At 34.8% G+C, this 24,283-nt stretch overlaps 2 protein-coding genes and 1 non-coding gene across 5 annotated transcripts in view; 2 read left to right on the top strand and 1 right to left on the bottom strand.

Annotated features, from left to right (window-relative positions):
* Positions 1–24,283, bottom strand: part of LOC144251636 (transport and Golgi organization protein 1 homolog) — a 72,573-nt gene that overhangs the window by 2,498 nt on the left and 45,792 nt on the right. For both annotated transcript variants that reach the window (XM_077794452.1, XM_077794453.1), the window contains 20 exons: positions 16,483–16,614; positions 14,214–14,235; positions 13,202–13,290; positions 12,884–12,961; positions 12,687–12,797; positions 11,395–11,466; positions 11,112–11,216; positions 10,345–10,467; positions 10,141–10,246; positions 9,065–9,120; positions 8,886–8,976; positions 8,576–8,714; positions 4,311–4,412; positions 3,383–3,443; positions 3,232–3,267; positions 3,088–3,155; positions 2,868–2,968; positions 2,549–2,686; positions 1,492–1,568; positions 1,295–1,366 (listed from right to left, as the gene is read on the bottom strand). In XM_077794452.1, the coding sequence (XP_077650578.1) occupies positions 1,295–1,366; positions 1,492–1,568; positions 2,549–2,686; positions 2,868–2,968; positions 3,088–3,155; positions 3,232–3,267; positions 3,383–3,443; positions 4,311–4,412; positions 8,576–8,714; positions 8,886–8,976; positions 9,065–9,120; positions 10,141–10,246; positions 10,345–10,467; positions 11,112–11,216; positions 11,395–11,466; positions 12,687–12,797; positions 12,884–12,961; positions 13,202–13,290; positions 14,214–14,235; positions 16,483–16,614 (1,779 nt within the window). The remainder of the gene's footprint in view (positions 1–1,294; positions 1,367–1,491; positions 1,569–2,548; positions 2,687–2,867; positions 2,969–3,087; positions 3,156–3,231; positions 3,268–3,382; positions 3,444–4,310; positions 4,413–8,575; positions 8,715–8,885; positions 8,977–9,064; positions 9,121–10,140; positions 10,247–10,344; positions 10,468–11,111; positions 11,217–11,394; positions 11,467–12,686; positions 12,798–12,883; positions 12,962–13,201; positions 13,291–14,213; positions 14,236–16,482; positions 16,615–24,283) is intronic.
* LOC144251637 (regulatory-associated protein of mTOR-like) overlaps positions 1–24,283 on the top strand; it is a 34,746-nt gene that overhangs the window by 5,532 nt on the left and 4,931 nt on the right. The window contains exon 3 of one of the 2 annotated variants that reach the window (XR_013342702.1): positions 764–1,275. The exons of the other annotated variant lie outside the window; for it this stretch is intronic. The gene's annotated coding sequence lies outside the window, so the exon portion shown is untranslated. Of the gene's footprint in view, positions 1–763; positions 1,276–24,283 lie in introns of those variants that run through there. 2 annotated transcript variants of the gene reach the window in all.
* LOC144251640 (U6 spliceosomal RNA) lies at positions 23,378–23,484 on the top strand. Its single transcript, XR_013342703.1, has one exon. It is a non-coding gene; the product is annotated as a U6 spliceosomal RNA (small nuclear RNA).

The raw sequence follows: 24,283 nt of genomic DNA, 5'->3' as shown, positions 1-24,283 counted from the left end.
CCTGTCCAGAGAACACCATCAGTGCAACAAAACTACCCACCCCTCCTGTGTATTCCCACCGACAGCTTACAGAAGTTGGAAGGATGCCACAAGAGGGAGCAGTTTGTTACTGATTATATCTGCACAGGAAAGGGAAAGGCAAGAGGACTGGCAGAGGTTATTAACAGAGGTGATTTCTGACAAGTATGTCATGCTGTATTCACTACAATCTATTTCAAAGGGAGTCCCCCCTCCCCATCACTTCCCTTTCATCACAATAGCTCATTACTTCCATATTAAGAATGAACAGAATAAAATGAAAAATCCATTCTCTACCCATGTAATAATAGCTACTATTCAGAGTATCTTCAGTCAGTCTTTCATATATTATTCAACCTCTGAGATCTTTAAGTAGACTGTCTTATTTTAAATAAGAGGGAACAAAAGCAAATGGAATATCATAATTTGTTGAAGGCCACACTGCATATTAAAGGAACTCAATCCCAGGTTTGCCTCCAAGCCATGCTTTTCCCACCTCTACTCCTCTCTAACAATGGGTCTTTGCTCTCTTTTAAATCTTCTACTACAAAGGGGTTTGGGGTCTTATCTAAGGTGCCCTTAGATTTCTCTAGAGATGTATATTCCTGGAATATATATACACTGGAACTTGAGAAGTATTTTCCATCACAGTGCTATATACTGTACACCATTTGAGATATTGATTTATCATTTCCTATGAGTAGTGGGTTTGAAACTAAACAATTAAAAATTTATTTTATTATAGAGCTGCAGAAGACCTACCGGATATAATAGCAACACAGTTACAAGAGAATACACTTATGTGAACAAATGAGACCATTTCTTGGGACTGGCTCAAGAGGTCATTTCAGATGATCATTGTTTCACTGAAACAGTATTTCACTTTCAGAAAATCTGATACCAATCTAATTCAAATCACTCAAAATAGGGTTTGCACAAATGAAGGAATTCTTAAATAACATTCTTCCAAACAAAAATAAAAATGATGAATTATATAATTTATAATGAATTTACTTTGCCTTTACTTTTACTTTATATGGTGTTTTGTGTTGAACATTCAACACAAAACACCATATAAAGTTAGAGTGATAACTTTTCACATTCTATAGTTCATTATAGTTGTACACACTTAAGCAACATTCCCAAGTTAATGAGAAAAGTAAGCTCAATATTGCATGCAGTTTAAAGCAAACAAGATCAGTGTCATGCTCTGAATATCCTTCCCAGAAATGCACAGAATAAAACCCAATTCAGTTCTCAACCTCTAAGTACTTACTCCAACTGGATGCTCAGTCAAAGAAGTAATTGTGGAGACTGAGGGGGTCTCAGGTTCTTGGGGAACAGTTTGCTTTTTAAGAAACAAATGGGATAGTACAAATAGAACACAAAGAAGGATAAAGCAAAGAGCAAGTACTGTAGGAAAGCTACATGTTCCTGCATGACCACATGATTCACAGTAACTACAGAACTTACCTCACCCTCATTCGTCACCTTAGCTGGAGAAGAACTTCTGGAACTGCTATTCATGTGAGCTGGACCACATCCTGTGTCTGTTAGAGATCAAAGAATGGATTCAGACTTAATTCTAACATGAAAAGAATAAAAATCATCCATCCACAATTACAGATTCTTTGAAGTTACTTGGTCCCTTTACCAGAGGCAACGGGTTTCCCAGATGCCTCAGAAGACCAGTACGAGGTAAAGGTCCATCCATTGACCCTTGGGAAAGAAAGACCAGAGCCCTTGTATGTATTTTTCAGAAGAAATAAATCACTGGTGGACAGGTCAGGTCAGGATTCAACAATAACTAGAAAGCAACATGAAAAATGGGTTTCCCAGGGGTTGGGGTCATAGCTCAGTTGTAGAGTGTTTGCCTAGCATGTGTGAGGCACTGGGTTTGATTCTCAGCACACATTTAAAAAATAAATAAAGATATCATGTCCATCTACAATTAAAAATATTTTTTTTTAAAAAAATGGGTTGCCCAATATGTAAATCACAATTTATGAAGAGACTTAAGTAAAATAAAGAACTGCCTTGGGTTGATAGAACAGCAGATTAATAAGTACTGGTCCTAAACTTTAAGCTATAGACTTGAAGTATGTGTAGGCTGGCTTTTCTTTAGTCTGTATAACCTGACTTCCAATCTTACCAAGACTACAGTCCTATTTAGAATTGGAAATAAGACTCAGTATTTCATGTTGGAAATATGTATGCTACATAAAGTTTAAGGCTACTTTTATAATATTTGGGAAAGGAACACCATAGAGATTTAATTTAAAGATAAAGGTTTACACTTCACAGTGTAAAATTTAAAAGAAAAAAACAATACAGGGACCTCCAGGAAAAAAAAAAATGTTTTCTATTCTAGAACAGATTTTACAGAAAACATTCACTAAGATAAAGTAAGAAATTATCTTCTATATATCGTACAGGCCCAAATTCTATGTTTTCATTAGAATATTCAAAAGGGAAAAAAAAAACCAAAACCTTGAAGTAGTTTACTATAAAGCAACATGTGAATGCTCACCAAATCCGTTTCTAGGCATAGCTTTTTGATTAAGAGTAGCAGAAGTAGGTCTCTCAGCTGACTCTGCTGTCAGTGGAGGGGAACATTCTCCACCACTCACGGGGGATGGACCAAAAGAGCCATTATGGCTCAGTGGACCTAAAGACAACAATGCCATGTTACTACTTTAAGGCAGCCTTCTCGCTGACACCAACCCTCACCTCCCGCTTTAGCAAATCATTCAGATTATTTCATAACCATTACACACAGAAGTAAAAAGTAATTTACATACATTCTGCACCAAGAAATAAAATAGCTCCTTTTACAAAGTGCCCCCTACCTCTCCGAGGAGGATTTTGTAAATTTGGTCTTCCCGGCATAGGTTTTACAATCACGGGTTCATCTTGCCACACTGCCATCTTTTGGGTCATTTCCAATAGACTTGAATATTGAGAAAGAATGGGCTGAATTATGAAACTGCAATCTATTCCTTCATAGATAATATCTAGCATAACCTTAAAACACTATAAAACATATAGTAAGATATCAAAATCACATACTTCTGTCTCAAATTAGCAGCTTCCCTTTTCTCTTCAGCTACAGCTCTTTCTGCAGAACGAGCTTTGAGCTATTAAAGAGAAAATATTCAAATTCAGTTGCGGTAGGCTATGCACAAAATAAAGAAAAGGGGGAAAAAATCTTACCCAATTATCATGAGCTTTCTTCTCATGCATAGCAATCTGAAAAAGACAACATATTAAAAAATATGTTTTTAGGGACTCATTATAATAGCCTATAATTGTCTGTATTAGATATCAAAGAATTCTGAAACTACAGGACTGTATTAATTACTACCTGGTTTTTAAATGAGCGCTCCGCTTTCTGTAATTCTTCTTCCATCTCTTCAATTCTCCGCCTAAGAATTACAACAATTGAATAACATTTGAAACATTCTGACCATTTTCCCTTTATTCCATCAGCTATACTTTTAAAGACTTTATCATACATAAGAAAAACATTTCTATAGTTATATGAATCCAGTGTGATCAAAACTAATACTACAGGCAAGGTGCAATGCCACATGCCAGTAATCCCAATGATTGGGAAGCTGAGGCAGGAGGATCATAAGTTCGAGGTCAGTCTCAGCAATTAAGTGGGAACCTATGCAACTGAGACCCTGTCTCAAGTTAAAAAAAAGGTCTAAGGATGTAGCTTAGTAGTAAAGCATCAAAAATAAATAAATAAATAGATAGATAGATAGATAGATAAAATAAGAACCTAATACTAATAACTTCTTTATCATTTAATTGCTAGAGATTCTGAATGATAACTTACAATTTCCTTAACTGTTCATCAGTGTGTTCTCAAGTAATTCTGTTAGAAATATCTTCCTCCTTAAAACTTTTTTTTTTTTTTTCAAATTATATCCATAGAAGATTTCCAAGGTCTATCAAATGCCACACTTTTGTGGGTCTTGATAAATCACACAGCAAACTGATTTCTTAAAGAATTACTACAACATACAAACCCCCCAGAACTGTTTGCATTGACCAAGTTCCCTATGGTCTTGCCCATTAGGTATAAGTAAATTTTTGTTAACATTTTTCATTTGTTAAGTTGAAATTTATTTTTTTCTCCTGTGTGAATTGAATTTATTCATATCCTCTCGTTATTTATACTTACATGGAATTTTCTTCTATCTACATAATGTAAAAAAAGATTAAAAAGAAAGCTAACACTAGTTCATTAGACATTGACACCCTCCTTTAGAAACTGAACTCACTTGTAATTTTTAACTTCCTGTACAGAGGAAACCACCTTTTCATCTGCAGCTGACAGCCGCTGCTCTTTTTCTAGTCTCTCATATTCTTCTTGGCTTAGTTTCCTAAAATAAAGCCAGTTATCAAATCAAAAGTTTCTCTTTGTGAATATCACTTCCCACAATTCTATAAAATGCTTAGGCACATAAAATAGAAATTCAAACCTGCAATTTCGTAAATCAAACTCTGGCAAATCACTTACATTTTCTAACTTCTCCTCTTAATTCTCTACTTACCAGTAAATAAAATAAATGTGAAAACAACATGTGCCCCAAGGGCAAGTCTCCTGTGTGTAAGATAATAAAAACTCACTTTACTTCAATTTGGAAGATCTTCTAGAATATGTCTTTTAGCTATGCAATTAACCACAGAACATTTTTAACACTTTAGATATCTATTTCAAAAGAATTGTAATTAAGCAAAAAGACCAATCTGAGTTTTGATAATGTCTGTCAACCAGAAAAAGAAGCCAAACTGACCCACAATCAGAGTATTATCTACTGACAAGTTTTAACTCTGATCATGAAACTCAAGATGTTCATCTACTGAGACAAAGGTAGACACATTTAATGATTTAAAAAATACTATTTTCTGCTATCCTTGTACTACCCTCTTTAGCCATAGTTCCAATTCAAAAGATAATTAACTTGAAACTTAATTTTCCATAAATCAGAAGAACTATAGTAAAAAAGGATTATTGATACCAAATAGAAAAAGGGGATTATATATTCTTATATAGCTTCTCATTTAATTCTTCAGCAAGTATTTTATGAGTGGCTATAATATACTAGTTACCTTGTAAGATGCTAAAGAATAAAAGAGTTCACTGTTTCAGGTATAAATGATGCCTAAAGGAATATAATAATTTTCCCCACTGGCTTAAGAAGGAATATGGAGAAAACTAAATCTTGAAGGACAGAGAGAATTTTGTTTCCAATTATCAAAGAGTTAGTCTGAGGAGCACTAAGAACAATCAAAACATCTTTATAAGAATATAAAATTGTGTTTGAAGGGATCCAAGCTAAAAAGGCAGTGGAGATATATGGATGTGGCCAAGATCCATTAGAAAAAGGAATCTCAGAATTACAAGTAAGGCTGGCACTTTAAGGTACTTTTCTCCTAGGTTTACCCACATATTGAAGATAACACAAAGATATAATGAGTCTGAACTAAGCCTTCATCCAATTCTTGGGCTTAGAGGAAAAAACAAGTGTTTGGGGCTACAAATAAAGGGACCCTTAATAAAAGCCCTAGCCTTTGAGTTTAGATTAGAAAATACTGCACACTTAAGTGATGAACAGGCAAAAAATCCAAAAGGAATAATACTGAAACATTGAAAAGACAAGTCATTTTTGAATTATCTTAATTGCTGACTAAGTTTAAAGTGACAATCTTACTCAAGTAACCTCAACACTTTTCTATAAGAAGATAACTTCATCTTAGTCCTCAAATTTCATCTATAATTATCACAACAATGTTAGCCAATCAAAACTGACCAGGCACTCCATAAGACAAAATTCTGTGAGAAAAAATACCACAGAAAAGGAAACCACCTAATGGGGTTATCTGCACATGTTTTAAAATCACTGTGCTTTATACAGTCAAAAAAGTAAAGTCAAGATTATGAATTTCAGGGCTGGGAATATAGCTTAGTAGGTAGAGTGCTGCCTTGCATGCACAAGGCTCTGAGTTCAAACCCCACCACCACAAAAGAGGAAAAAAAAAAGATTATGAATTTTGTCAAAGGATTAGAAACTATAAAACCAAGAAAAGGTTGGGTGTGGTGACCTACCTACAGTAGAAGATACTCAAGAGGCAGAGGCAGAATGATGAGATTAAAGATAGCTTGGAAAGCAGTAAGACACTAGTCCCTTATGAGAAAGAGCAAGGAATCTGTGGAGGTAGCTCAATAGTAGAGCACATGGCTCAATGTCCTGGGTTTGAGCTGTAGTACTGAAATAGGACTGGGGTTGTGGCTCAGTGGTGAAGCATGTGCCCCACATGTGTGGGGCACTGGGATCAGTCCTCAACACCACATAAAATACATAAAATATTGTGTTGGGCTGGGGATGTGGCTCAAGCGGTAGCGTGCTCGCCTGGCATGCGTGCGGACCTGGGTTCAATCCTCAGTACCACATACAAACAAAGATGTTGTGTCCGCCAAAAACTAAAAAATAAATATTAAAATTCTCTCTTTCTCTCTTAAAAAAATCGTATAAAAATAAAATAAAATATTATGTCCCTCTACAACTAAAATAATATTTTAAACCCTGAACTTTTTAAAATCCTAAACTCAATGAATGATTTTAGCAGCAGATTTGGGAAGTAAAATAAATCCTAGCGCTTTTAAGATAGGTCAGAAGAAAATATCCAGAAGAAGTAAATCCAGAATGTAGGAGGCAGGGGAAATCAAATTCTAATATGCATTATTATAATCAGAAGAGAGAATGAGGTAAAATCAACATTTAGAAAAAGACTCGAAAATTCAAGAAATGTTTAATGGTCCCAAGCAACATAACTGCAAGAGGAAAAGTGGGTGGGGTGGGGAAAACTACACCTAGGCACTTCCCAATACAACTGTTAAAAAAACAGAGAAATGACTACAGGAACTAGGGGAGGGATAAGACCAAACAACAATGATAATGGATTCCTTAAAGAAAAAATTTAAAACAGATGGTAATTAATTGGATATTTTTAAATTGCTAAAACTAAGTAACAGTCAAAATTCAGTAGCCAAAAGAAAGATCCTTTAAAAATGGAAACTGGTTTTAACTCTAATCATGAAGTTCATGTCAACCTAATACAGATTATAAAGGTAGCAATATTTAGTGGATAAATACTATTCTCTATTTATCCTTGTACTACTTTGATACAATAATCAAATCTATCATTAAAGGACAATGTTCAAATAGAATGAAAATAATTTCAAATAAGAAACCAACAATGTAGAATGCAGAACTACAGAAACTTTAAATATGTGTATAAATTGAATGAATGTCTTGTGGAGTTCACAGTATATGAAGTACTAACATACAATGCCACAACAGTTATCAGATTCAGGAGCTACTTAAAGCCCATAAAAGAAAATAATAAACCTATTAATCTATGTCAGGTTTTTATTAAATCCAGAATATATACCATGGCCTTTAAATTATGAGAAGATGAATAAAATTATAATTATAATTATATAATTATAATTCCATTATAATTTAGGATTACATCAAGCTTATACAGGGGATGAGGAAAATAATTAAAAATATTTAAACTATTAAAAAGATACAAGGAAGAAAAAAAAGAACAGGTCATCAAATAGAAAGCAAATTCTTCATAAACCACAGGCACATATTGACATGGACAGACTTATATTTTAGAAAGTCCACTCAAGTGGCTATAGAGAAAATTAATAAGAATATATTATATAAAAGAATATATATATATATAATACATTATATATATTATATATTATATATATTATATAAAAGAATATATATATAAATGCTAAAGAGTAAAATCAGGTGCAAATAAATAAAATCTGACACAAAAAACCTACTTTTAGAGAATTCAAGTATTTTTGTGGATTAAAAACTTCAAATGAACTTTCAAAAAATAACTAGCTCCACACTGAGAAGATTAATATATAAATATATACTACAAACAAGTACTTCTGTAATCATAACTCCTAAGGTCCTTGCCACAGTTCAATTTTTAGTGTGATCATCTGAGATATTCAAGTCCAAAACTTGTACCATCAATAAGTAAATATTATTCCTTTTTGAAGTTTTTATTCTACTAAAACATGTCATTCCAAATCACTCAATATTTTTAAAGGTCCAGAGTTAGAGATACAAGTTCAAAACATTAGAATTACATAACTGATCACAATGAAAGGTAATTAAAATAAATAGTGTGATCATAGAAAGGGTCTAGATCTTTGAGAGGTATTTCCACATCAGTGACTGTTAATACCAGTTTACCACTTCCTGCCTTCATATGAATTTGACAATTGATTACGATGTCCTCACAGCCTTAGTTTATGGTTCCAACTACCTCAGGACTCTTAAGACTGACGATGGAAAGAAAAATGCAACTTATAGGAAACAAAACACAAAGGAAAAAAGACAAATCTCTACTTATTACAACTAGAAGAAATTGTAAATAATCTTAAGAAAAGATAAAATTATCTGTTAGTTCACACAGTGATAACAATAACAAACAATGAAAATCTTACTTTTGTAATGCCACCTCATTTTGCTGGTAGAGTTCATTTAAAATCTCCACTTTCTGCCTAAGAGTTTTGCATTCCTCTTCCAGTCCAACTTTAGAAGACCGTAGTGAATTGCAGTCACTTTCTAATTTCTTTATTTGGTCTGTAAAGGATAAAACAGCTTATCTCTATATGTGTACAAGGACTTAAGAACTTGTTTGAGGGAGTAGTGCCAAGAAAAGTAAGAAGCATGAAAGCAAGAAGCCATTCTTTATCTTTCTAATAAAATTTTAAGTCTTTCCAACATGGTAATTTCTTCTCAAGAAGAACCCACCTTCTAGATTACATTTTGTGGACTTCGAGGCTCTTAGCTCAAGTTGTAAAAGTTTTAGATCCTCTTCAACTACTGATATTGTAGTTTGTGTCTAAAAATTGCAGAAAAGAGAGGTATTCTTAAAAGTGAGGCACAGGAAGAATTCACAGGCACTATGGGACTCTTACAAAGAACTATACCCGAGAGACATCCATCATCTGCTTAATTTGATCTTTGATCTTCTCGTTCCGATCACCTAAAAAACAAAAGACTTTAGCTTTTTCTTTCCTTACTTTTAACTCTATATTCTCCTAACTTCCCCAAACTAAAGAATGATCGTGTTCAAACACCGGAAGAAAAAAAAATCAATTAAATAATTAAACTGATTAGACTAATGACTTTTAAGAGAATTGCAAGCTTAGATTAAAAAAAAAAAGAGAGGTGAATTTCAGGTTGGGGTTGTGGCTCAGTGGTAGAGTGCTCACCTAGCATGTGTGAGGCACTGAGTTTGATCTTCAGCATAAAAATAAATAGAAGTACTATGTCTGTCTTAAAAACAAAAAAAGGTGAATTTCTAGTTTGCACAACTAAAATGTTATCTCTGCTATTCTTGTAAGATAAAAGCTTTTCTTCTCTCTCAGATCTATCTTCACCTGGGCAAGTAAGTAAGTGTCTTGTTTAGAAAGATTCAATCCTACATTTTCTCCCTGAATCTACTACCAGGTGTGGTTTGAAATACTTGCTATGTAAGCAATATCCAACTTGGGAGAAAACATTTGGAAATATTTTCCTCATCAGTAAACACTGTTACACTCCCTCTCTAGCTTTCTGATAGTCTCTAGCCTCTGTTCTCACAGCCTTAGTTTATGGTTCCAACTGCCTCCGGACTCTTAAGACTGCCTGTGGACCTTAAAACCACAGAGCCATAGAGATGATGAGTATCAAAATCAAGTATCATCTGCATAAGTTAAGAAATAAATTTCTCTTACTGTACAATGTTCAATACTTAGAGGTATAGGATGTGACTATTGTAGCTGCAGTGTACTTACTAGTTTTCAATGGGATAGAAAAAGTCAGTGTTCTTCACATGCCTATTGGTACATTATACCCCAGCAACCCACCTCTGCCAATGCAACAGACATATCTATAGATCCAGTGATGTGTCTACAACCCTGAAGCTTAAGAAGAAATTCAGCCAGCTGAAAAGTGGCATCTGTATACTTAATTAAAGACAGGAAAGCAAAAAAGGATTCAACTTCCCTGAGACTGATCTCACCTGCTACCTCTCCATTGGTTAATTCATCTGACTCATCTGTACTTTGATCCTCAGATTCAGATTCACATTGTAACCGATTCAACTGTGTGATGTAATTAGTCAAAGCCTAGAAAAGAAGCAAAAGGTTGGAAGACTCTCGATTTTAATTCAGAAGATTTCAGGAGAATTCATGAGATGAAACATGTATTTGGAGTATAAACTTACTTTATTAGTATCATCTTTGTAACTAAGAGCTACTTGTAAATCTTTCTGGGACTTCTCAAATGATTTGATTTGTTCACTGAGCTCAGCATGTGATGTACTCCAGTCTTTGACTTCCTGCTGCAACTGAAAAGTCAAAACACATGAATTCATATGGGTTAGGTAGGGGTTTCTGCACTGGATACATTAGGACTACAAGACTTAGACAAAGAAATAGAGAGCCATACTCCTCGGTGGACTCCGTCAATCGAGGGATTTGAGACCTTGGTTAAGGAAGAGGGCAGAGTGGCCCCAACTCTCACAGCTGCAGTAAGAACATCAGAGCTATCAGGAAGTTGACCCTGTTTTATTGCATTCCCCAGAAAATTGCTGTCAATTCAAATAATTTACCTCCAGCAGGAATGGCTGGGCACATACGACTGTCTCCTAAATTTAGATTCCTTATCATGTAATCTTCCCTTTGCCGGTGAATCAGTAACTACTCAAAACAGGATCATAAAATACTTAATTTTCTGGTTTAAAAAGTTTCTTTGAGGCTATGCAAGTTAATAACTGATTGATATTTGATAAGAAAAGCAATAATCCAAAAATCCAAAACAGATGGAGAACATATATATGCACTCAATTTGGGGAGCATTGTTTAAACTTTGCATATCTAGAAAAGGTCCTACATGAATATTCCTTACCTCAGAAACAGATCCAAGAAAGATACAAGATAATGATATTCACTTCTCTAGTTTACATTATGTATGACATCAAATTTTCTTTACCTGCTCTTTCTCCTTCTTAAGCATGGTATTTTCTTTCTGAAGCTTCCTGCATTCCAACTTCACCTTCGCTTCATGAAGCTTAGTTTCAGTAAGGATAATTTGAAGCTAATGCAAAACACTACAGTTAGTGAATTAATTCCAAAGAAAAAACAAAGTTATACTTTCCCAAACCAGACATCATATAGTTCTCATTTTTTGCACATTTTAGCACACCTCAAATTTTTGGTCCGCAACAAATTAAGATGTAGTATTAATATCCGATAGCAAGAGTTGGCAGCTTTACCTCTGAAAGTTCAGAATTATTCACTGAAATGACATCTTTAAGCTTCTCTATAGATTTCTTATTTTCCATTATCTGCCAGGGGAAAACAGAACACAAAATATGCATTAGGATTTCAGTAGAAATACTGATATATATATGTGTGTGTGTGTGTGTGTGCGCACATATATATACTAAAAAAGATAAACACAACAAAATTTTTGTCAAGCCATCCCATTACATTTCAGGTAAATGCAGGGGGATCCAGATTTGGACTAAGCAAAAAATCAAGAACTGAAAGAGATGAGGGAAAATGAAGTCATAAATATTTCATGGCATCCACAACCTTACTGTTTGTGAGATAACCAGAAAAAAAGGTCAAAGTATAGAAAATCATAATGCAATAAGTAAATAAAATGTTTTAAAGCATAGAAAATTAACTATAATTAATTACTGTTTCAAGTAAACCAGTTCAAATTAGTAATTTTTTTTCTAGTGATAGAGAAAAAAATTTCCCAAGATCATTTTTAAAATTTTCTTATCTGAAGTAAAAAGTGATAAAATTTAAGGAAGAATAGACTAATCTCACATACAGAAGAATTCCAAAAAATTTATAAAGATACTTGCTCCTTAAGGAAGTGGACATAACTCTGCAATCTTTGTTTGCAATGCCTGGGATTGAATCCTGGGCCTCATGCATGCTAGGCAAGTGCTCTACCATGAGCTGCATCCTGGGCTTGTAACTCTTCATACTTTAACTGTGGGCTGTGCATGGTAACTTCCAGAGAATACAACATGACAAGGATTGGAAAGAATTTTTACAGTGGAGAAATCTGATAAATACTACCTCAGCTGGGTGATCAAGCTTACATGGGGGTAGGATATTTCAGAACACACTCTCTACTATCTTTTGCAACTTTTATGTAATTACAGAAACTTATAGAAATTGAAAATGAAGTATGTAAGTAAACTTTTTTTAAGTACAGAAAATTGATTAATTCATTACTCTTTCAAGTAAAAAGTAAACAAATACTGTTCAACTGGACAATAGTTTTTTACTTGTTCTGCATGTTTCCAAGGGCAGAGCAAAGCAATATGAAAATTATCCAAGGTTGAGAATAAAAATATTTCCTAGGCCCATAAAAATAATTTGTTGTATCAGTACTTAAAAGTTCCACAAAATGGGCAGAAGTGGGTTCGACTTCCTTGACTCCGAATCTTACTTTAGTTAACAGCTGGACTAAGTTCAACTTAACCAATTTAACAAAATATTTCAAAAGCCAAATTGCAGTAACACTTAGCAGCGAAACTCGTACCAAGTCCTGATTCTTAGCATTCTGTTCTCTCTCAGATGCTAACGTAACAAGAAGACTTTTAGCTTTCTCATCCAGAAGTTCTTTATCTTTTTCAAGAAGCTTCACTTTATCCTGAAAAAAAAGGTGTCAATATTACTCACTCATTACATTTACTTTTGAGTTTAGAATGTAATTCCCCCCAAAGAAGGGATTTTTACCTTATATTTAGTTGCTTCATCAGAAAGAATCATATTTTTTTTCATGGTCTCTTGGACCTGTTTCTTTGATTCCTTCATCTATGTAAATAAAGCATTCAGAATTAAGATACACAAATTATAGTGCTACTATACAAGTTACTTCCAGACAAGTGACCCTTTCCAGAAGAAAGCAGTACTTAATACATATGACTGTTTAGAATTTGGATGATTTGTAGGAAATAATGAAACAAAAATTTTAAAATACGATTTTAAAATTAAAACAGGTAGAAATGATTCATGCTAGAACCAAGGGAGAAAGAAACAAAAAAAATATTATACCTTCTGTTCATAATTTGACAATTTCTGCATTAGTTCTTCATTTTCTTTCATGAAATTGTTCATCTTTTTGGAAATTTGCTGTTCAATGACTAAAAGGGGGAAATACACAAGATTATTACAATCACTAAATGAAATTCAATTACTCAATCTACTAAAAGCAAAGACATGTTATATGGTACTATGAGGAAATACTTCTTAGCATAACTATTATGCTTTTAAAAAGAAATCTATGCTTATTAGCAATAAGAGTATAAAAATTATTAAAATTTAAGAAAAATATAAGAACAATGATATTTTGCTGGGTGCAGTGGTACACACCTGTAATCCCAGTGGCTCAGGAGGCTGAGCTAGAAGGATCCCAAGTTCAAAGCCAGCCTCAGCAAGAGCGAGACACTAAGCAACTAAGTGAGACTTGGTCTCTAAATATAGGGGGTTGGGGATGTGGCTCAGTAGAGTGCCCCAGAGTTCAATCACAGGTACCCCTCCCATCCAAAATGATATTTCAATTTAAGCTTATTTCACAGATGGGAAATACAGTAAAGTGTTGTAGCTTGATATTCCTCCCTTCTCAAAACACTTTCTTTTCAGAAAATGGAATCATTCCATTCTTTGCAAAGAAAAACAGAAATGAAAACATACTGATTCACATTACCATTCTTTAAATTATCTACTCAATTACTTAATGCATGATTAAATAATTAGCATAGAAATACTCTTCAAATGTAATACATCTGCATTACATCAATATTCAAAGTTAATCTGCCCCAAATTAAAACTTATCATCATCTCCCTATCCACAATTTGTTCCTCCTCTTTATCTCCTATCTCAGAGTTGGAACCATCATCATCTACTCTATTATCCATGCTAGCAACCTAGGAATAGTAAAATTTTCAGGAGGTAAAAAAGATAATAGACATTAAAAGTCACTGTATCTATTTCTAACATACATAAAACACACAACAAACACCAATACAAAGGGTTATTACAAGTTTAAGAAACCTAAAAATTTACCTTGATATTCTCTATCTTTTACCTAGAAGAGAGAAAAAAGATTAAATTTGATGTCAAACATATGCTCAATAGAAACAGCGTTCCTAAAACAACAGTCAGAATCATAACCAAGTGAGAATTTAATAACATTCTGGTTCAGGATAATAATTTATAGGATTAAAAATAAGGAAAGTTAACAAGTTAACAAGCCTTTTAAATTTAATTGGTAGTGAGATTTCATAAATAGCCTCTGACATAAAAACACTAAGATATGTACCTTATTTCACAGTAAAGATGTGTGTGTGTATATGTGTGTGTGTGTGTGTGTGTGTCTTCAAAATCATTTACTTGACAATTCTAAATAACCAGGATAAAGTCTAGAAACAATGACTATTCAAAAGGAATCTGAGGAAACAATATTAAAGGCATAATCTTTGTACTAAGATATGCCACTTTCACTCACCAGAAAACATCTTAGAACTCCAATTTAAATTTGGCTATTGGCTGAATTTAGAAACTAAGAGGCTACATCATCTTATTTCTGCAAACCACTAAATATATAGCAAGAAATCTGAAAGGGAAGACTGCTAGAAGAAAATGCACAAGCAACAAGAGAAATGACAATTAACATATTCTGGAAAGGACAAAAACAATCATTTCCAAAAGACAGCAATAAACTGCCTGATAATAAAACCTAAGCAAAATTTTTTTTAAAACATCACTAAATTTCTTTGTAACTTAGCATATTACTTGTCCTTTCAAACTTATGTTATTAATGGTGATGGGATACTCAGATGTGTCCATGGATCATCCATGGGATCTTCGTAATAGGAAATTGCATTCAGAAAACTCCAACACAGAAATAAATGAACATTTCTTTAATGTCATAGCCTTGCTAACCTTTTACTCAAAATGACAACAGAGGAAAATGGGAAGTAGCATAAAAGCAGTCATCTAAGGTAGGGACTAAAGTTCCAAAGTCAAATGCTGAAACTGAGGAGCAACAAGTTAGGAACCAGATCCCACATAACCTAGTGAAAAGAGAAACAGGTACCGCAGTTCTTGAAATGAAAGAAACAAGAGAGAGAAATATAAAATGGTTTCATGTTTTTCCCTTCTCTTTATCCTTCTATTTCCTTTTTCCTTTTAGCTGAGACAAAGTTCAATGAGATTAGAAAATTCCTCACAGGAATCCAGGCAAACGATTCTTCTATTTAAGAAGGGAATACTTTTTAAGAGATTTTACTCTCAATTGTACAAGGAGAGGAAACTTATCTTAACAACGATATGTCTGAAATAATTAAGAAATCAGAAAAAGAACACTCAGATTTGAAAAGATTTGTATCCAATGCTTTTGGCCTCTTTAAATGTTAGGATTTTCATATGCAAAGTCCATTTACCTAAAATAATTTTCTTCCAATTATGTTAAATAACTATGAAACAGAATAACCTACAGTACAAACATAAGTATGTATAAGCCTATACACACACACACACACACTTATACATATATGTACACACATACACAGACATAGACTAATTCTGCTCAGGAAAAAAAAAAACTTAATGAACAAAACATTTAATGGATTTTTGGACAACACATAATCTATACTTCCAAATAAAAAGGTATTTTCTGAACATATGATCAAATCATAAAATCTGGGAAAATTTATATAAAAGACTGGAAAAATTATCTCATCTCCTTTTTCTCATTTTACTATATTTCTTTGCAGCATTTCCCCCTGTTTATATGTGTTTATATTAACATACAGTTCATCAACATTTAAATCTTAGTTTCTGCTTTTTTCCCCACTTCACATTTAATTGTGAGCATTTTCTGTACCTCAAAGCTTTGAAATAAATAAATCTGCCTACTATTCCATTAATCAAACATACAATAACCCCTAAATAAATTATGTTGTGCTAAGTCTTCAATCTAATACACTGTTCCATTGAAAAACATTACCAAAATCTTCAAAGCATAGTTATTTCTTTAAGATAGACTACTAGATATATATGCTACATAAAAGGATATTTATCTAACCTATCCCATCTTTTATCCCACTTTTAAGACTTCTGATACATATGAAACTACTGGTTAGGATGGCTGTAAGAATTACCAGTTCTACCAACTGCACCCACACTAAATTATTTTATAAGGTTAGTTTGACTTAAACCACTAATTTGTGTTTTAGCAACTGAAAAAGAAAAAAAAAAGGGGGGGGGCAGTGACTATATAAAATAATCCTTGTGCTTATGTGCTAAGGTATAAGTAAGTCAATTTACTCACAACAACAACAGTTCTCCAAAAGAAAATGAGAAAGGATACAATCCCAAAGAAAACAGTGAAAACTACAGGCTTCCATGGTAGTCCATAAAAATCAGGCCCAGGTTGAGTATCATCAGGCAATGTAGTAAACAGCTGAAACACACAAATTAGAAAAAATGGGAAACCTTAAATTTATAACAAAACAGTCACAAAGAATCATGGCAATTCTAAACCAACCTCCTCATCAGAAAACCACCTCCTCAATATTTTCCAATAGCTTCTTCAAGAGAGAGGATACTGGCAGTCTCATATTTTTTGTTCTCTTGCAGTGTTTTCAAGTATAATGAATCTAAATACTTTTAAAAAAATATTTATTTATGTATCTTTAGTTTTAGGGTGGACACATTGTTTTGTTTTTATATGGTGCTGAGGATCGAACCCAGTGCCTCATGTATGCTAGGCAAGCGCTCTACCACTGAACCACAACCCCAGCCCGAATCTAAATACTTTAAATTGAGCATACATTTCCAGTTTGTAACAGGCCCTATATCATCACATTGTCTAACACCTGGCTAGAATCCCTCTGGATCATTCTTTTCTCTGATAACCTGGTTTTTAGAATTTAAAAAATTCATTTAAGACAAAAACTTAAATATATGAAAGAACTAATTAATTTTATGGCAACAAATAAAAACAATGATGATATATGTATAAGATTTTAAATCTTACTTCCATTCCACTCTTATATAAACAGATAAGTGACATGTAATTTCAGACAACTCTTGAAAACTGGCTTAGATAAACTTCTCTGAATTTAACATCCTTCTATAAAATTCAAAGCCTAATTTTAAATGGTTGCTCAAAGGCAGTGTAGTAAACACCTGCCTACTCTTCCGTTTTCACCGCCCTCTACAGGTAATACCAGATAACTGTCATTTGGGCCCAATTCCCCAGCAGTCTCCCTAGGGAAAAAACCTGTAGTAACGTTAGCTGTTTGGATTGTTGGCTGCATTTCGGAACATACCATGAGGTTGTCACCTCTATTCCGTCAAAAAAAAAAAAAAAGTGCAAGTGGGGAAAGCTCAAGTCCACTCTTACTGGCCTCGCTTAACAATACAGTCACGTCCTGCCTGCCTTGGGCCTGACACACTCCATTTCTCCGTCGCAGCGACAGTCAGTGCACCCACTCCGCCAGAACTCAGCCACCCGCCGCCTGCCAGAGCTGGGGTCCCTCCCTGGGAATGGGACCATCACCTCCAGTAGCTTGGCTATGAGGGCTGCGTAGAGCATCAACAGGGGTCCCAGGAGCTCCGGGTCCCCCGGGGAAGCACAGTGGCAGGTACTGTGAGTCCATGGTGTAGGGACAGCTGAGCGGAAGTGATGCTTCCCTGCAGAACAGCACAGGACCCTGTCTTTCACTGTTTTCCTCCAGCACAGGGGGCGCGTACTGGGAGTGAACTTTGCCTTCCTCCACCGCAGGCGCTTTTTGCCCAAAGCATGTAAAACGCGTCATCAGAGGAAGCCACTGGGCGGAGTGCAGTGAGCAGATGGAGGATGCTGAGGGGTGGGGCTGGGAGCGGAAAGAACCAACTGCGGAGCCCAGCGGGGGACAGCACAAGGAGAGCCAAGCGGAAGAGTCCAAATGAAAGGACTCCAGAAGGAAAGACGCTCACCTGTCCCCGGATTACTGCTGTACATAGGTGTAATCTTAATATAATCTTCTATTTGTTCCTTCTGTTCTTTGTTCTTTTTCTTTTCTTTCTTTCTGTCTTCTTTTGCAGAAATACCACTATCGGTATGTTTTAGTGATTTCTCTATTGGCTTATTATTCCTCTATTGGCTATAACTCTGTTTTCTAATCTTAGTGCTTCAGAGTTTAGAATATACATCTTTAATTTGTCACAATCTACCTTCAGATGATACTATATTACTTCACATATTCAATAAGAACGTTAAAATAATTACTACCCTTCTGAGATTTATACTGTTGTCATGTATTTTACTTTACATGTTTTCTAAGTCCCATACTACACTGATATTTGTCTTTAAACAGTCAATGACTTTTTAAAATGTTCAAATAAGAAAAATTATTTTAAACATTTATGCACACAGTAACCATTTTCTTTACTCCTTTATTCCATTATTTCCATCTGCTGTCTTTCAGCTTGTATGTCAGTACAAGTCTTCATTTTAGAAAGATATTTCACTGGGCACGATATTATCGGCCAACATTATTGCTCTTCAAATATATTAAAGGTATCACTCCACTATATTCTGTGTTTCATTCGGGGTACTTCTCTTGCTTTGTCTTCAAGTTCACTAACAATTTCATTGCAATGCTTATTCTGGCATTAATCTCATCCACTGTATTTATCATATATTTTCAACTCTAGAAGTCTGATTTTCTTAAAATATATCTTCTATATCTCTTTTTACCTTTTTAACACACGAAATATAATAGTCATAACTTTAAAAAAATGCCATTACCTCATTCTAACATCTCCGCCAGTTCTCAGTTGGCTTTGATTGGATGATTCTTCTCCTCATCATTGTGGATTGTATTTTTCTTGCTTCTTTGCATGCCTGGTAAGCTTTGATTCGATGCCATACATTACGAATTACTTTTCTTAATATTTTGTATACAGTTAAATTACTGGAAACAATTTGAGTCTCTTGGGTCTGAATATTTGTTAGGTATGACATAAATTATAACAGTCAGTCCGAGGTAACACCCTTCTGATTATTCTACCCAACTTCCTTAGATAGTTTTTTTCAGGTGCTATTCTGGTCCCTGTGTTAGGACCTGTTCCTTCTAATCACTTAAGATTGTTTCTCTGACTTGCTAAGCAGTTTCATCACACTTATGTGCTGATCAATACCCTGCTGAACACTCAGGGAGCCTTTCACAAATTTCCAGAATTGTCTCTCAATGTAGCAACCTTCTTTTGTTACTCCACCCTGTGAATTCTAGTCACTTTCGTTTTCCTGGAATCTCAGCACCATCTCTCAATTCATGGTATCCTCTGGTTCTGCCTGACTTCCCCTTCTTTGTCATGGCTTGGGAATCTCTTAGCATAGTAAAAGCTGGGGCAACTAAACAGCTCACAGCATTTGTTCCTTATGTTTCCAGAATCATTCTTGTTGCTTGATCTTCAATGTTACTGGATCTTCAAATTTTATCTGTTTGTGGGTTTTTTTTTTCATATTTATTTAGTTGTTTCAGTTGGGAAGGTGAAGCCAGTACCTATATAAAGCTATCATAGCTAGATGTAAAAATCATTTGCTTTTTTTTTTATGGTGCTGGGGATTGAACACATGGCCTCATGTATGGTAGGCAAGTGCTCTACCACTGAGCTACATATCCCTTTTTCTCATTTGCTTATTTTTTAATAGCAGAATACATAATGAAATAAATTTTAAAAGTTAACTATAAAAGAGAGTAACATCAGGGTAGACAGAACTGGGACAAAAGCTAGAGTTCTTTCAAAATCAGGCAGGAGAATCACAAGTTCAAAGCTAGCCTCAGCAACTTAGCAAGTCCCTACGCAACTTAGTGAGAACTATCTCTAAATAAAAAATAAAGAGGCAAGGTATGTGGCTCAGTGGATAGGAGCCCTGGGTTCAATCACCAGTACCAGAAAACAGAAACAACTTATTTTTACAAATTAACTTTAGCTCTTCTAAATATTTAAATAAGTGTAAAATAAACAAAAAAAAAATCTTTAAAAAGTAACACCTAAATATTGAAAGCAAAAATGAAACAACCTGTGATATCATGTTGGTGACAAACCACAGAAATGAATTATTTCAAATATACCTTAGTGGGATATACCTTAAAGACAAGAGAATTTCATTTCATTTCAGTAATACATTCCTGAAAGTATTTTAAATAACATAAATATAGTCGTGTGTTGCTTAATGATGGGAATAAATTCTGAGAAACACATCTTAGGCAATTTCAGTGTGTAAACATCATTAGGTATACTTATACAAACCTAGAAAATATAGCCATTTCCACACGTAGAAAATATAGCCATTTCCACACGTAGGTATTCATATATGGTATATCATCGCTTTGGGGATAAAAACCTATAAGATATTATACTGAATTATGTAGACAATTGTAACATTGGAAATGTTTATATATCTAAACATATCAAAACACAAAAAAGATATTAAAAATACGAGGTGACAAGAATTTTTTAGCTCCATTATTATGCACTAATGACCAAAATGTCATTAAGTGGCACAAGACTGTAAACAATTATATTGATGTCATTGAAAACTGGAACTCCAACATCAGAGAAAGAAAACACAAATCTAAGATAGATGAAGTGAAGTAAAATCTCTCTAGCATCCTGAAGTTTCATGGGAATTATCTAAATGACATGATGAAAAATCCCGACATATTTCTGAGCTTTGTTCACTAAAAAGGCCTACAAATGACAGTCAATTTGAGCAATAAGCAATCCTAGTACTTGGAATGTAGCCTCTAAATATCATTTCCTATTGAAAGGAACCAAAGTTCTTTTAGAGAAATAGTTCCTTCAAGGTCTGGACAGGGAATGTTTAAGATGAACTTGGAACATCTCATAGTTCAAAAGCAAGGGAAATAGGTAACAATGTCCACTAGGTGGTGGCAAAGGGTCCCAGGAGCCAAGATAAGGAGGCTTCTACAAGGCAAAAGGGGAAGAAATTGAGCATCAGGTAAGAACAATTACTATTCCTAACTGGATTAAACACACCAAATATTTTTAAATGTATGACATCATATTGACTCAAATAAAAATTAAAAAGATTTCAAAAGCCCCTTTGGGTATCATTTGATAATGCTAGAATAATACCTTACTATTCTGAAAAGTGTTTAAATGAAGAAAAGGAGTCAAATGTTTATCTCCTGCCTTAACTATACAAACCGAATATCTGTGTAAAGAATAATCAATCGTAGACAGGCGCCGTGGCACACACTTGTAATCCCAGTAGATGGGGAGGCTGAGGAGGGAAGATAGCAAGTTCAAAGTCAGCCTCAGCAAAAGCAAATTGCTAAGCAACTCAGTGAGACCCTGTATATAAATAAAATACAAAATAGGGCTGGGGATATGGCTCACTAGCCAAGTGCCCTTGAGTTTAATCCCCAGTACCAAAAAAAAAAAAGAAAGAATAATCAATCATAAATTTTTATTTGTATAGGCATCCCAGCCTTTAAATGAAGAAAGAAAAATCCCAGCAACTCAGACCATTGCTATTTTGCAACCTGTAATATATTAGCAAATCTCACCAAGGTCACTGTTGACTAGTAGTCAACATCAAAGGAGAGGACATGCAGATGTCAATGCAATATTTCCTATTAAGTTTTCATAAGAAACAGAATTTCCAAGAAATATAAAGCAACAGAGAGAGGCTGAGGTTGTTAGCTCAGCACTTGCCTAGAATGCATGGAGCCCGAGGTTCAATCCCCAGCACCACAAAAAAAAAAAAAAAAAAGCAATAGAGAAAACAGGTTAAATTGTTGTACCAGGGGGATGTCATTTATTCACCCAAACTACAATATATCCTAGAAGTCCCACAAACATATTTTTTTCAATTACTGCAAAAAGTTACAACAAAAGGAGAAATCAATAGACAGTAACTTATATGAAACTTGTTCTCCCACTGAAAGCAACCAGAAAGTCGGAATACATACATATATATATATATATTTTTTTTGGGTACCAGGGATTGAACTCAGGAGCACTTGATCACTGAGCCACATCCCCAGTCTCAGCCCCATTTTGTATTTTATTTAGAGACAGGGTCTCACTGAATTACTTAGCACCTCACTTTTGGCTTTGAACTCGTGATCCTCCTGTCTCAGCCTCCCGAGCCACTAGGATTAAGGCATATGCCATCATGCCCAGTCAAAATATATTTTTAAAGAGCTATTTTCAGATAGAAAGCCACAAGGGACATGCAACTGTCACCCCTAAGAGCAGGAGAACAAAGGTGAGCATTCTACCTGGAGGCACCCTCTAGACCTCAGTTTGGGAAGGGGAACCCAAATGGGGCACAACAGTCTCACTGAGGAGAGAGAGACCATAGTTCCAGGAGATTAAGCAGCCAAAAATATGTAGAGAAAACTACCAGAAAGATGGGAGCCACAAAGAAAAAGAGTTCCAGAAATCTGCATGGAGGTGGTCTTCAGTTTGGGGCTACATTCTAAGCAGTACCTGTGAGGGCCAAGAACAACTATAAGCTAACCAATCCCACAGTTGGCACTGAGCTGGGAGAAGTCTTGATTCCAGCTAGCCAGAGAGAGTTGACATACAAAAACAGTATGGTCAACAAGCTCATGAAGAAGTATTTGATCCAGGCAGCATGGCATATGTCTGTAATCCCAGCAACTCAGAAGGTTGAGGCAGGAGGATCCCAAGTTTGAGGCTGGCAACTTATCAAAGGCCTAAGCAAGTTAGTGAGACCCTATCTTAAAAGAAAAAAAAAGTTCACTCAATATCATTAATTATCAGGAAATAAACTCACAAAGACATACCCACTAGAATGGCCCAAGTGCTAGTGAAGATGAAGTCAAGTGGAAGTCTCCTAAATTGCTGGTGGAAGTATAAAATGATTGTGGTCATTTTTCAGCATGGCTTGACAGTATCACATAAGATAAAAACATACATTAAACATACATTAAACGTAGGAGGCAATTGCACTCCTAGGTATGAGTCCACTTATAGTGGCATATATATGAAACAGTACTGTAGGAAAAATGAATCTATAGTTTAAAAAAAAAGTTATCAGTGGTTGCCTGGAACAGGTGGTGAAGGAACTCACTGGGAAGGATCCCAAGGAAACCCCTTTTCTAGTGAAAAAACTGTTCTATATCTTGATTATGGTAGTTTTTACATGGGTATCTACATTTGTTAAAACTCAGAGTGTGCTTACTTTGGCAGCACATATACTAAAATTGGAACAATACAAAAAAAATTAGCATGGTCCCTGAGCAAGGATGACACCCACATTTGTGAAGCATTCCATAGTTTTGTGGAACCAACCCTTCAACAGATGAATGGATAAAGAAACTGTGGTACATATATGAAATGGAATATTACTTATAGCATTAAAAGAGAAAAAAAAATATGGCATCTGCGGGTGAATGGGAATATCAGGTTAAGGGAAGTAAGCCAATCCCCAAAACCAAAAGCTGTATGTTCTCTCTGAAAGTGGATGCTGACCCATAATGGGGGTGAGGTGGGTGGCAAGGGGCATGGAAAGAATGGAGGAACTTTGACTGGGCAGAGGGGAGGCAGGACAGGTGAGGGGGGCATAGGGATAGGAAAGATGGTGGAATGAGATGAACCTCATTACCCGAGGTACATGTAGGACTACACATGTGTTGTGTACAACTAGGAAAAGATTTGTTCCATTTATATACAATGAATCGAAATGCATTCTGCTATCATGTATAACCAATTAGAACAAATTAAAAAAACTCACTGATGTTGGCTATCAAGGAATTACTGTTAAGTTGGGTGATGGCCCGTGGGTTCATTATACTATTCTCTATGCTTTTCTTTAAAGCTTTTCTAATTAAATTTATTTTTTTAACTAGTACATAGAAACAAATATTATAATTATTGAAGTAGGTAACATGACATTTTGATGCATGTATACACTATGTAACGTGTAAATCAGTTAAATATATCTACCTCCTCAAACATCATTTCTCTATGGTAAAACTTTTACCATCTTTTCTTCTAGTATTCTAAAATATACAGTATGTTATGGTTACCTATAGTCCCCTACTATTCTCTCTGCTCTTATTTGAAAGTTTCCATGATAA

Source organism: Urocitellus parryii, unplaced genomic scaffold, assembly GCF_045843805.1.
Source record: "Urocitellus parryii isolate mUroPar1 unplaced genomic scaffold, mUroPar1.hap1 Scaffold_140, whole genome shotgun sequence".
Taxonomy (NCBI): Eukaryota; Metazoa; Chordata; class Mammalia; order Rodentia; family Sciuridae; genus Urocitellus; species Urocitellus parryii.
Note: the sequence above shows the minus strand (reverse complement) of the source record. Positions and strands in the feature narration are given on the sequence as shown.